Source organism: Giraffa tippelskirchi, chromosome 2 (genome assembly GCF_054371585.1).
Source record: "Giraffa tippelskirchi isolate mGirTip1 chromosome 2, T2T-mGirTip1v1.2.pri, whole genome shotgun sequence".
Classification (NCBI taxonomy): Eukaryota; Metazoa; Chordata; class Mammalia; order Artiodactyla; family Giraffidae; genus Giraffa; species Giraffa tippelskirchi.
This window is the reverse complement of record NC_137276.1, coordinates 178364364-178378311: the sequence shown is the minus strand read 5'-3', so window position 1 is coordinate 178378311 and position 13948 is coordinate 178364364. Positions and strand designations below refer to the sequence as shown.

At 36.5% G+C, this 13948-nt stretch overlaps 1 protein-coding gene across 2 annotated transcripts in view; it reads left to right on the top strand.

Annotated features, from left to right (window-relative positions):
* Positions 1-13948, top strand: part of NECTIN3 (nectin cell adhesion molecule 3) — a 146008-nt gene that overhangs the window by 79418 nt on the left and 52642 nt on the right. For both annotated transcript variants that reach the window (XM_081542747.1, XM_081542777.1), the window contains exon 7: positions 2775-2859. In XM_081542747.1, the coding sequence (XP_081398873.1) occupies positions 2775-2859 (85 nt within the window). The remainder of the gene's footprint in view (positions 1-2774; positions 2860-13948) is intronic.

The window sequence follows — 13948 nt, the reverse complement described above, 5'->3', positions numbered from 1 at the left end:
GTCTGAGGGATAGAAGTAAGATACTGTTAGGTCTCTGTAAGATGGCTAGTTTTATCAGAAAGTCTCAAACTACATCTTGGTAAATAAACAGTTGCAAGGGGCTACTAGAGACAAATATATTCCTTTTTTTTTTTTCCCTACAGTATATTACACATCTTTCCAAATGGTAACATAATGACTCTTTATGTTGTCCTGCCTTCTGAATGAAGATGCAAGTCTTCAATGAAGTAGTTGAAAGACAGATATAAAAGTCTTAGAAGTTTACTTCTTTAGATTGTATATGCCTGTCTTATGTATAGGTATAACTTAACTTTCAGCTGCCAAGTCATTAAATACATTGAGTTTTAAAGTTTTTATCTTAAAGAAATTTGATTTTGGTGAATTACAAAATGTGCATCTTTTTTATTTAAAGAGAAAGAAATGTTTTGGACCTAATCATTAGATAGAGTTATAAAAAAGAAATGGCACTTTGTTGTATAATCAAAAGACTGATGTCCCAGTTCACTTAATTCCATCAGCAGCTTTTGTTACTGCACCTGTGAAATGTAAATAATACTTTTCCTGCTTACCTCACATGGCTTTAATAAGAGGAGAATAAGATGATGTTGTTTATGAACTGTGAAGTTCTATACAAATGGCATTATTTCTTGTGTGGTTATTAGTGTTTTTATATGAAGATATAAGGCTAGCTCTCAAAGAATGTATTCTGTCTTCATAAATGCTTTGTTGTTTGTCTTTGCCTCTCTAATCTGGCACAGAGCATGAATCTTTTTGGGTTAAGGGCACCTGGGTGACCTGCTTACCTCACATAGCTGTGATAAGAGTAGAATAAGATGATGTTGTTTATGAACTGTGAAGTTCTATACAAATGGCATTTTTTTTGTGTGGTTATTAGTGTTTTTATATGAAGATATAAGGCTAGCTCTCAAAGAAAGTACTTCTTCTGTCTTCATAAATGCTTTGTGTATGTCTTTGCCTCTCTAATCTGGCACAGTTAGAGCACGACTCTTTTGGGGTTAAGTGCACCTGGGTATTAGTCTCAGCTCTATTATGATCAAGTTAATAGTATGACCATGAATGAGTCACCTCCATGAACCTTGGTTTTCTCGCCTAAATGACTTATGGCACCTTGGAGCTGTACATTTGCTGTAATTTTTATTACACTAAAGGAAATAATTACTTTAAATAAAAGAACTATAAAGTACTCTTTTAGTCTGTTACCTGCAAGACTGAATTTCTTTAATATTTCAAGAGTAACTAGTTTGTGGTTAAATTCATATTAGTTGCTGAATTATCTCAAGCTTTTCTATAATTACAAAAAACATAATTTACTAGTAGGCTAGTAATACATGTAATTTATTTTATTTATTGTTTGAATTCTAATCATTTAAAATATTATTTCATGACCACATTGAGAAGTTATTAGACTACTGAGAATTTGTAATTACTTTGATATCTATAGCTTTTGTGCTCTTTATCTTTTAATATAGGTAAAATTTTGTTTTGATTTACTAATCTTAATTACTGAAAATTAGTTATCTGTGATCTTCAAAAGTAAGTCTATATAAAAAGCTGCTTTCTAAAATGCAGAAAGTTAGAAGATATTTTTAATTCTATTTTTGTTGTAATATAACAATTTAAAAATATATGAAAATACTTTTTTTAGTGGGTTAGGTCCTTTTGGCAAAGGTAAATGCATTCCCCAAGGATGTAATAGTCTCTGTTTGTTTCAGGTGGCAAGATTTATAGTTTGTAGATTGAAAATCTTAATTTACATGATCAATGTTCTATTGGTGACCATGGCTTTTGAAAACTAATTTTAGAAGTATTTCCAAAATGTAGTATAAACTTATTTTTTCATTACCATTTTAAGATACAGTCTTTTGTGTATGTGTGCTAAGTCGCCTCAATCATGTCCTCCTCTTTGTGACCCTATGGACTGTAGCTTGCCAGGCTCCTGTGTCCATGGAATTCTCCAGGCAAGGATACTGGAGTGGGTTGTCATGCCCTCCTGCATGTGATCTTCACAACCCAGGGATCGAATCCATATCTCTTATGTCTCCTGTATTGACAGGCGGGTTCTTTAAAAGTAACACCTCCTGGGAAGCCCTAAGTCTTTCAAATCACTGTTATGACACTGGAGGAAAGTGTTTTCCGTCACACAGTTGACTATTCTAAAATGTTGGTACGCATGGTCGCATGTAAAAAATATGCAATACTTAATTAGTCATATACTAGAGCTGTGCTTAATCACTCAGTTATGTCCAACTCTTTGTGACTCCATGCATTATAGCCTGCCAGGCTCCTCTGTCCATGGGGATTCTCCAGGCAAGAATGCTGGAGGGGGTTGCCATGCCCTCCTCCAAGGGATCTTCCCAACCCAGGGATCAAACCCAGGTCTCCCGCATTGCAGGTGAATTCTTTACCAACTGAGCCACCAGGGAAGCCCAGTTATATACTAGATCGCTTGCTTAATAACAGTTTTCAAAAAATGCTTCTATATGAGTTGCTCCTTTTTTTTTTAATTTTTAAGAATTGTTTATTTCAGATTACTCCTAAACATTAGAACCTGTAAAGCTAGTTTACTTTTTTCCAAATATGGTTAATGAAAATGTAAGAACTGAATTAAACATGTATACTAATACAAGTATTAGTATGAGGACGATATTCTCAAAACTTAAGAGAGTCTTCATGGTTCCCCCTCCCCTTTCTTGTTTTGTTGTTTTGTCTTTTGTGAAATGTGGTAATCATATTTTTTAAACTTTTTCATGCAGGATCGACCTTCCACCCACACATAAACCACCTCCTACGTATGAAGAACAATCTCCCCCTTTGCCTCAGAAAGACCTTGTATATCAGGTAAGTATCCTTGAGTACCCTTAAAATGAAATAAAATAAAAAAATACTAAGTAGTGTTGTTTCAAATTTTTCAATATTTATTTCTAAATATTATTGAGTCATTATACATTAAGTATTATGTAATAATTTCTGTGAAACACTGAAGGAATCAAATTTAGTCTACAAATTGGATAAAAGAAATTATGGCTGGTATAGGTAAAACAAATCAACACTGTATTAGGAGTACAAATTTTTGCTTAAAGCCTATGATTGAAGACTTATTATTAATACAGTTTTATTGACATATATATCTATTGTAAAATATGCATTTTCCTATAAAATATATGTGATGGAGTGGTTTTTCTCCTTGGCATATGTATTTTGTTTCTTTTCAGTATATGCAAGGTCTAAGGTTTTGCTTTCTTTTATTTAGTAACAAAAGGTTTATATTCCAATTTAAAATATTGGGCATGAATATTGGGCCCCATTTTACTCTGATGATAATTTAAATTTTCTCTTAGAATCAGTTTACAGTAATTCATGTGAAAATACTGATTCAATCCTTCTGTCTTAGATTCTATATCTAAACTAATATGCTCTACTTGGGAAAGTTTAAGCCAACGGAATCTTTGAATACTTTTATTCTTAATTTTAATTTTTTTTGTTTCTTTCCTCTATCACCCATGGGACTCTAACCCCATATTGGAGTTTTATTACCTGAGAAACTATTCTGGAATATTTTTCTTCTAAAATATGTCCTGTATCTTCAGCTTGAATAAAGCAAATCATTTGCCCACGAATTAATTATTTAATTTGGAGGAAAAACTTAAAAGGAATATATCTGTTTAGATGTTCTCAGCTTCTGTTCCTTAGTTGCCTGTCTAGTCGATCTACTGGCTGAGTGTGGGGCAGGGCGGAGCATTTCACAGCATGTGCACTCACTGACAGTGGGCGCTAGCTTTGTCATCTTGCATACCTTTGCTGTCCTAGTGATGAAGGTGACCTATCCTTTCAGAACTGTTGTTTTCACACAAAGAGTACAGCCTCACATCTCCTTTGTCAAAGGAATTAAATTGATAAGCATTGTGAAATGTCAGCAAAGTATTTAGCTGGAGGTGTTGTTAACTGCTGCAGATGGATAGGATAGCCACCTTCTTCCCTCTACAAAGCTGGAAGTTAACTGGAGGATTTCTAGATTCAGGTGAGGGGGTAGTTTAAGAATGTTGTTAGTAATTTTTAGTACAACCCTAATTGCATGTAATTTTATTCTTGTCCATAAAATCAACTGATTATGTTACTTTTTATTTAATATTTTCAAATTAAATATTTACAAAGCTTATGAATTGAAAAAAATTACTTGGCTCAGGTCATGAGACCTGGTTTTAGTTAAGAAAATATAATTTATATGTATGTAAGTGCTGCTAAATAAACACAAAAGGAAGATTTTTCTTGGATGATTTGATAGTGGTACAGACTGAAATTTTTATCTTTGGAGTCAGAGAAAGCTTCCTGGATGGATCAGCTTGGAAGTAGGATTTTTGATGCATGTGATAAAATTACTCAGTTGTTAATTAGAATAAATTTCATAATCACAGGCATAAATCTAGGTGGAAATGAACAGTTATGTGAAAGAGTAATGGAAATTTTAGAAAGGGAATTGGTGGGACAGCATCTGCAGTGTATAACACTGGACTTTTGGAGTCAGAGACCACCTAGGATCACTGTGACTTTTTCCTCATCTGTAAAATTAAGCAGGCGAGGATTGACTGTTTCCCTCTTCTAGCTGTTAAATTGAGTCTATAAGATATCGCTAAGGGATCAGCTGGTTGTGTCATTTTGCTTAGGAGAGTCAAAATGAATTAGAAATGAAATAATTCTTAATTCTATAAAGATTTTAAGACTAAGCTAAAATTGTTATCTGTCAGTAAGATAATTTGTTGTGATTCATGCATTATAATGTCATATGTTAATTATATGGCTGTTTGTGTTTTAATTAATGTTGTGATACCAAAATGCAAAATACACAGAACTGTTTCCTGGTTACCTAGAAATCTGTAAGTGTGTAATTACTATCTAATTAGCTTCATGCAATGATAACCATGCTGCAATAGTAAATGCCATCATAATGTTCTGCTTCAGTAGATAACTTGTCAACTTTAAACTCATGAGGTAATTCCTAATTGAAGTCAGTAGTCCTTAGTCCTCACACCAGGCCATGCTCCCAAATACTACCATGGCCTTAAGGAAGAGAATCCCACTTGTTCTACCCATTGGTGTTCTACCCTTGGGAAAAGGGTAGAAAAAGAAAGTTTCTTTTTCACAAAGAAAAAGTTCCTTACTACTTATATTTGTGTGTGTTAGTTATTCAGTTGCGTCCAACTCTTTACAACCTCATGGACTGTAGCCCACTAGGCACCTCTGTCCTTGGAATTCTCCAGGCAAGAATACTAGAGTGGGTAGCCATTTCCTTCTCCAGGGAATCTTGCCAACCCAGGGATCAAAGCCAGATCTCCTGAATTGCAGGCAGATTCTTTACTGTCTGAGCCACCAGGGAATATTACCAAACTCATACCTGAGAATTTTCACTCTAAATATAAGCTGGAAAATGAGGCCTAGTATTGTTAAGAGGTAATTTCATTGACTGGGAAGGGAACTATTACCACACTGCAGAGCAGATGTATGGAGGCATACAATAATATAAAAAGAAGGAAATAGAAAGAGGAATGTCTTGCCTGGTGGTAAAGAGTAATTAAGAAATATTATGGCTGATTCACGTTGGTGTTTGACAGAAAACAACAAAATTCTGTAAAGCTATTATCCTTCAATTAAAAACTAAATAAATTAAGGAATATGAAAAAAAAGAAATACCACCAGCTTGTTATATTATTAGTTGATAATCCTACAAAAGTGAGTCGCCCTTTCAGTTCAGTTCAGTTCGGTCGCTCAGTCGTGTCCGACTCTTTGCGACCCCATGAATTGCAGCACGCCAGGCCTCCCTGTCCATCACCAACTCCCGGAGTCCGCCAAAACCCATGTCCATCGAGTCAGTGATGCCATCCAACCATCTCATCCTCTATCGTCCCCTTCTCCTCTTGCCCCCAATCCTTCCCAGCATCAGGGTCTTTTCCAATGAGTCAACCCTTCGCGTGAGGTGGCCAAAGTATTGGAGTTTCAGCTTCACCACACCTTCCAATGAACACCCAGGATTGATCTCTTTTAGGATGGATTGATTGGATCTCCTTGCAGTCCAAGGGACTCTCAAGAGTCTTCTCCAACACCACAGTTCAAAAGCATCAATTCTGCGGTGCTTGGCTTTCTTCACCGTCCAACTCTCACATCCATACATGACCACTGGAAAAACCATAGCCTTGACTAGACGGACTTTTGTTGGCAAAGTAATGTCTCTGCTTTTAAATATGCTATCTAGGTTGGCCATAACCTTCCTTCCAAGGAGTAAGCGTCTTTTAATTTCATGGCTGCAGTCACCATCAGTAGTGATTCTGGAGCCCAAAAAAATAAAGTCTGACACTGTTTCCACTGTTTCCCCCTCTATTTCCCATGGAGTGATGGGACCAGATGCCATGATCTTAGTTTTCTGAACGTTGAGCTTTAAGCCAACTTTTTCACTCTCCTCCTTCACCTTCATCAAGAGGCTCTTTAGTTCTTCTTCACTCTCTGCCATAAGGGTGGTGTCATCCGCGTATCTGAGATTATTGATATTTCTCCCGGCAATCTTGATTCCAGCTTGTGCTTCTTCCAGCCCAGCGTTTCTCATAATGTACTCTGCATATAAGTTAAATAAGCAGGGTGACAATATACAGCCTTAATGGACTCCTTTTCCTATTTGGAACCAGTCTGTTGTTCCATGTCCAGTTCTAACTGTTGCTTCCTGACCTGCATACAGGTTTCTCAAGAGACAGGTCAGATAGTCTGGTATTCCCGTCCCTTTCAGAATTTTCCACAGTTTATTGTGATCCACACAGTCAAAGGCTTTGGCATAGTCCATAAAGCAGAAATAGATGTTTTTCTGGAGCTCTCTTGCTTTTTCAATGATCCAGCAGACATTGGCAACTTGATCTCTGGTTCCTCTGCCTTTTCTAAAACCAGCTTGAACATCTGGAAGTTCACGGTTCATGTATTGCTGAAGCCTGGCTTGGAGAATTTTGAGCATTATTTTACTAGCATATGATATGAGTGCAATTGTGCGGTAGTTTGAGCATTCTTTGGCATTGCCTTTCTTTGGGATTGGAACGAAAACTGACCTTTTCCAGTCCTGTGGCCACTGCTGAGTTTTCCAAATTTGCTGGCTTAATGAGTGCAGCACTTTCACAGCATCACCTTTGAGGATTTGAAACAGCTCAACTGGAATTCCATCACCTCCACTAGCTTTGTTCGTAGTGATGCTTTCTAAAGCCCACTTGACTTCACATTCCAGGATGTCTGGCTCTAGGTGAGTGATCACACCATCGTGATTATCTGGGTCGTGAAGATCTTTTTTGTACAGTTCTTCTGTGTATTCCTTCCACCTCTTCTTAATATCTTCTGCTTCTGTTAGGTCCATACCATTTCTGTCCTTTATCGAGCGTATCTTTGCATGAAATGTTCCTTTGGTATCTCTAATTTTCTTGAAGAGATCTCTAGTCTTTCCCAATCTGTTGTTTTCCTCTGTTTCTTTGCACTGATCATTGAGGAAGGCTTTCTTATCTCTCCTTGCTATTCTTTGGAACTCTGCATTCAGATGGGAATATCTTTCCTTTTCTCCTTTGCTTTTCGCTTCTCTTTTCTTCCAAGCTATCTGTAAGGCCTCCTCAGACAGCCATTTTGCTTTTTTGCATTTCTTTTCCATGGGGATTTTCTTGATCCCTGTCTCCTGTACAGTGTCACGAACCTCTGTCCATAGTTCATCAGGCACTCTGTCTATCAGGTCTAGTCCCTTAAATCTATTTGTCACTTCCATTGTATACTCGTAAGGGATTTGATCTAGTTCATACCTGAATGGTCTAGTGGTTTTCCCTACTTTCTTCAATTTAAGTCTGAATTTGGCAATAAGCAGTTTGTGGTCTGAGCCACAGTCTGCTCCTGGTCTTGTTTTTGCTGACTCTATAGAGCTTCTCCATCTTTGGCTGCAAAGAATATAATCAATCTGATTTCGGTGTTGACCATCTGGTGATGTCCACGTGTAGAGTCTTCTCTTGTGTTGTTGGAGTAGGGTGTTTGCTATTACCAGTGCGTTCTCGTGGCAAAACTCTATTAGCCTTTGCCCTGCTTCATTCTGTACTCCAAGGCCAAACTTTCCTGTTACGCCAGGTGTTTCTTGACTTCCTACTTTTGCATTCCAGTCCCCTATAATGAAAAGGACATCTTTTTTGGGTGTTAGTTCTAGAAGGTCTTGTAGGTCTTCATAGAACTGTTCAACTTCAGCTTCTTCGGCATTACTGGTCGGGGCATAGACTTGGATTGCCATGATATTGAATGGTTTGCCTTGGAAACGAACAGAGATCATTCTGTCGTTTTGAGTGTGCATCCAAGTATTGCATTTTGGAATCTTGTTGACTATGATGGCTACTCCATTTCTTTGCGCTGTTTCATGGCGGAGGAAATGGCAGAGTAGAGGAATGTGCACTCATTTTCTCCGCAAGAACTCCCAAAATTACAACTTGCTGCTGAACCACCGTCAACAGGAGAATGTTGAATTCGACTTGAAAAAGATACCCCATGTCCAAGGGCTAAGGGGAAGCTCCAGCAAGACGGTAGGAGGGGTGAAATCATGTTTAGAATCAAACCCCATACCCACCAGAGCCACTCGAAGTGCTCAAACAAACCTTGTGCACACCAGGACCCCAGAGAAAGGAGCAGTGACCCCAAAGGAGAAAGGAGCAGTGATCCCAAAAGAGACTGACCCAGACTTGCCTGTGAATTTCCAGGAGTCTCCGGCAGAGGTGTGTGTCAGCAGTGGCCTGCTGCAGGGTTAGGGACACTCTTTGCAGCTGTGCAGGCATGGGACCTTTTGAAGGAGGTGGCCTCAGGTCAAACAACAGGGAGGGAACACAGTCCTTCCCATCAACACAAAATTGGATTAAAGATTGTCTGAGCATGACCCTGCCAATTAGAACAAGACCCAGTTTCCCCCACAGTCTCTCCCATCAGGAAGCTTCCATAAGCTTCTTATCCTTATTCATCAGAGGGCCAACAGAATGAAAGCCACAATCACAGAAAACTAATCAAACTGATGACGTGGACCACAGCCTTGTCTAACTCAATGAAACTATGAACCATGCCCTGTAGGGCCACCCAAGATGGAAGGGTCATGGTGGAGAGTTCTGGCAAAATGTGGTCCACAGGAAAAGGTAATGGCAAACCACTTCAGTATTCTTGCCTTGAGAACCCCATGAACAGTATGAAAAGGCAAAAAGAGGACACTGAAAGATGAACTTGCTGCTGGAGGTTAGTGGAGAAGTAACACCAGAAAGAATGAAGAGACAGAGCCAAAGCAAAAACAACACCCACTTGTGGTTGTGACTAGTGATGGAAGTAAAGTCTGATGCTCTAAAAAAACAATAGATAGTATATTAAAACTCATTTCCTTCTCTAATGTTTACTAGAACTTTTATTGTTGTTGTCAGTTTGATAAAACTGGAAAAATAATCTAAAAGCTTTGTTGATTCTTGGAAGAAGTTTCATGATTGATCTCCTGTTTGTAGTTCTATAAACCGCCTATTTGCATCATCTTTCAAATTTGTAGTTACTTTTTGAATTTTGCTTGTTAATATTTTAGCAATTCTTTTATATGGACAGTAACTTTTTGTCTTATATTTGTCTCTTATTTCTTAACTTTATTGTGTCTTATACAGAAAGTTTAAGTTTTTATGTAGTTAAAATATCTTTGGCTTTTTCCTTGTAGTTTCTAGAATTCGTAAATTATCTAAAAAGACTTCCTTCCATTCCCTGTCTCTCCTTGACCTGGGGTGTTAAAAAAATCATATAAAACTTTTTGACAGTTTTATAGTATATTTTATTTTAAATAACATCTGAAAATTATTTTTGCTTGTGATGTAAGGTAGTGACCCATTTCCCACCCCAATGATATAATCAGTTGTCCAAAAGTTATTGAATTTTCTGTTCTTTTCCATGATTTGAGGACACTTTTTTCCTAGAATAAATATTTCTGAACTCTTAATTATTATGTTGTTCTGTATTTCTCTTCTTAAAGCAAGACAGCACTGTGTTTTTTTGTGGTTTTTTTTGTTTTTTTTTGTTTTTTGATTTAATGGCAACTCACTCTAGTACTCTTGCTTGGAAAATCCTGTGGACGGAGGAGCCTGGTAGGCTGCAGGCCATGGGGTCCCTAGGAGTCGGACACGACTGAGTGACTTCACTTTCACTTTTCACTTTCATGCATTGGAGAAGGAAATGGCAACCCACTCCAGTGTTCTTGCCTGGAGAATCCCAGGGACGGGGGAGCCTGGTGGGTTGCTGTCTATGGGGTCGCACAGAGTCAGACACAACTGAAGCAACTTAGCAGCAGCAGCATAGTTGATTTACAATGTTGTTTTAGTTTCTGGTGTACCACAAAGTGATTCAGTTACACATATGTGTGTGTGTGTATGTATATAAACATGTATTCTTTTTCATATTCTTTTCCATTATGGTTTATTATAGGATATTGAATATAGTTCTGTGTGTTATACAGTAGGATCTTGTTGTTTATCCATTCTATTGATATTTATAATAGTTTGCATCTGCTAGTATTTAAGCAGAATTTACTGTCTGGAAAAATTATGATTTTTCCCCCAATAATTCACTGTCTTATTCTTTAGTAAATTTTTGTAAATGTTCATGACAGAGTGTTGTGAAGGAAAGTTGTTTCTATTTTTTTTTTTTTGAGTGTATAATGCATACAAAACTGTATAAAAGAAAAGTTTCTAAGGTCTTACTACCATTTCCATTCCTATTTATCCTACTCCCACCACTTCCTACAGAAAACCATTTTTATAAATTTCTTCTTTGTCTTGATATAGTTTATTTAATACATAGTCAAGGAACACACATTTTATCTTTTCTCAAGCAAAAGGTAACATGTACTCTGTTATGTAACTTGCCATTTCCTCTTAAGATACACTGGAGATATTTCTTTGTTGATACAGAGCATTCTCATTCTTTCTTATGTCTTTGTAAGGTTCTAATGTGTGTGTATTGCATAGTTTATAATGTCAAAATATTTTAATAAACCAGTAATGTTGCAGTGAATAGCTTGGTATATATACTATTTTGTATCTATGCAAGTATAATCTGCAGGATAATTTTTTAGACTTGATTGTACTACATCAAATAGTAAATGTGTTTATGCTTTTTATAGATACTGTCAAATTGTCCTCTATAAATATCTTACTATTTTGTGCTTGTATGAATAATGCTTGAAAGTGCCTATTTGTCCACATTTTCACAACAATATATGTATTCCACCTGATTCCACTTGATTACTGGTAATAGGTGAAAAATAGTAAATATATAATTGCAATTTTGTAATCTCATCATTAGTGAGTCTCAGCATATCTTCAGATATTTAAAGGGTCATTTCTTTTCCTGCAAGCCATCATTCTTTTGTGTGCTGTTTAAACATTTTATAAGTAGATATGAAAATTTTTTGTTTTGATCTCAGCATGAGCAGTATGTACATTGTTCATCAGTATCCAGATATGTGGTATACAATGTTAAGTAAGATGAATCTTATATTCCCATAGATTTATATGATAATATAAGGAGATTAAAAACTTGACTAGAGTGCTAATGTTATCAAATTGTGTGGTTGATAACATTAGCATAACAGGTCCTATCTGTTATCAAGTTTTAGATTTAGAGATGTGTCCTCCAGGTATCGTAATTTCAGCTACGAATCATACCATATTTTATTTAAGGCTTTCTTGAACCTGTTCACCCTACTACTCTTTATAGTTTTGTAGATTCTCAGTATTTTTCCTCAAAACTCACCTTTACAATGTATCATTGCCACTTCACAATACTGTTTTTAGATAATCTGTTTTTATTAATTGTCATCAATGGTCTGGTTTTCTCCCTGGATCTAAGTACTTTAACATGTTTCCAGATACTGGATATCAGCAGTCACAGGCTTTGAGATTAGGAAGAGGGGAGAGAGGAAACTGATAACAGAATTAACATTTTCTTCCAAATTCGTGGAAATTAAATGACTGAGTGTAGTATTTAAGTAAATGCATCCTGAGTATTTCTAGGATAGTTTTGCCCTTGAATAGCAAAATGTTTTCATCTTGCTTATTTTCCTCTAGTTAATAGGTAGTGGTAATTATTGAAATCAGTACTGAAAGACTGTAGGGCCTTGTTCTGGTCTGAGGAGGGAAAAGTTTTGGGCTCAGCAAAGTTGGATGAAATACTGATTTATAAACTAATATCTAAATAATATATTCAAATAAAATACCAGTGAAACAGCTGAAGTATAAAGGATTGGTATTTTTAAATTACTAAGTCAAAGCTCTTACTAATCAGTCTTATAAATAAGAAAAAGATAAACCTACTTGATAAGGTTTTATAAAGATTAATAAATTACCATCTGTTACATCCTTATAATAGTACCTGACACATAGTAAATGCTATGTGTTTGCTGTAATTGTTGTTATTGTTAGTTTAAAAGAAGTTTTGTTATTCTTAGAACTTTTTTAAGAGACCAAGCAGTGAAATTATTTCAGTAGAAGGAAAAAACTAATACTACATTGACTCATGTAAGTAAACTGAGCATATATTTCTTTCAGAAATTATTGATATTTTTATTATAAACTAGCTTAGTAGTGCTTGAAATGAAATTAAATGGAGTTTTCCTCTTTTGATTCGTAGTTCTGTTTTGATTTTTCTGTCTTCCATTTATCAAACATATTTCTTAAGTACTAATATATGTCAGTATTGGGAATACATAGTTAATAAAACAGATTTTAAAAATGTTGTCTTTATGGAGCTTACATTCTAGTGACAAATGGATAAATGCCTAGGATGACTTTTTTATTCTTTTTTTTGAAAGAATTTTATTGAAGTATAATTGGCATTTATACAACAGATTGGGAAAGACTAGAGATTTCTTCAAGAAAATTAGAGATACCAAAGGAACATTTCATGCAAAGATGGGCTCGATAAAGGACAGAAATGGTATGGACCTAACAGAAGCAGAAGATATTAAGAAGAAGTGGCAAGAATACACAGAAGAACTGTACAAAAAAGATCTTCACGACCCAGATAATCACGATGGTGTGATCACTCACCTAGAGCCAGACATCCTGGAATGTGAAGTCAAGTGGGCCTTAGAAAGCATCACTACAAAAAAAGCTAGTGGAGGTGGTGGAATTCCAGTTGAGCTGTTTCAAATCCTCAAAGGTGATGCTGTGAAAGTGCTGCACTCGATATGCCAGCAAATTTGGAAAACTCAGCAGTGGCCACAGGACTGGAAGAGGTCAGTCTTCGTTCCAATCCCAAAGAAAGGCAATGCCAAAGAATGCTCAGACTACCACACAACTGCGCTCATCTCACACGCTAGCAAAGTAATGCTCAAAATTCTCCAAGCCAGCCTTCAACTGTATGTGAACCATGAACTTCCAGATGTTCAAGCTGGTTTTAGAAAAGGCAGAGGAACCAGAGATCAAATTGCCAATATCCGTTGGATCATCGAAAAAGCAAGAGAGTTCCAGAAAAACATCTATTTCTGCTTTATTGACTATGCCAAAGCCTTTGACTGTGTGGATCACAATAAACTGTGGAAAATTCTGAAAGAGATGGGAATACCAGACCACCTGACCTGTCTCTTGAGAAACCTGTATGCAGGTCAGGAAGCAACAGTTAGAACTGGACATGGAACAACAGACTGGTTCCAAATAGGAAAAGGAGTCCATCAAGGCTGTATATTGTCACCCTGCTTATTTAACTTATATTCAGAGTACATCATGAGAAACGCTGGGCTGGAAGAAACACAAGCTGGAATCAAGATTGCCAGGAGAAATATCAATAACCTCAGATATGCGGATGACACCACCCTTATGGCAGAAAGTGAAGAAGAACTAAAGAGCCTCTTGATGAAGGTGAAAGAAGAGACTGA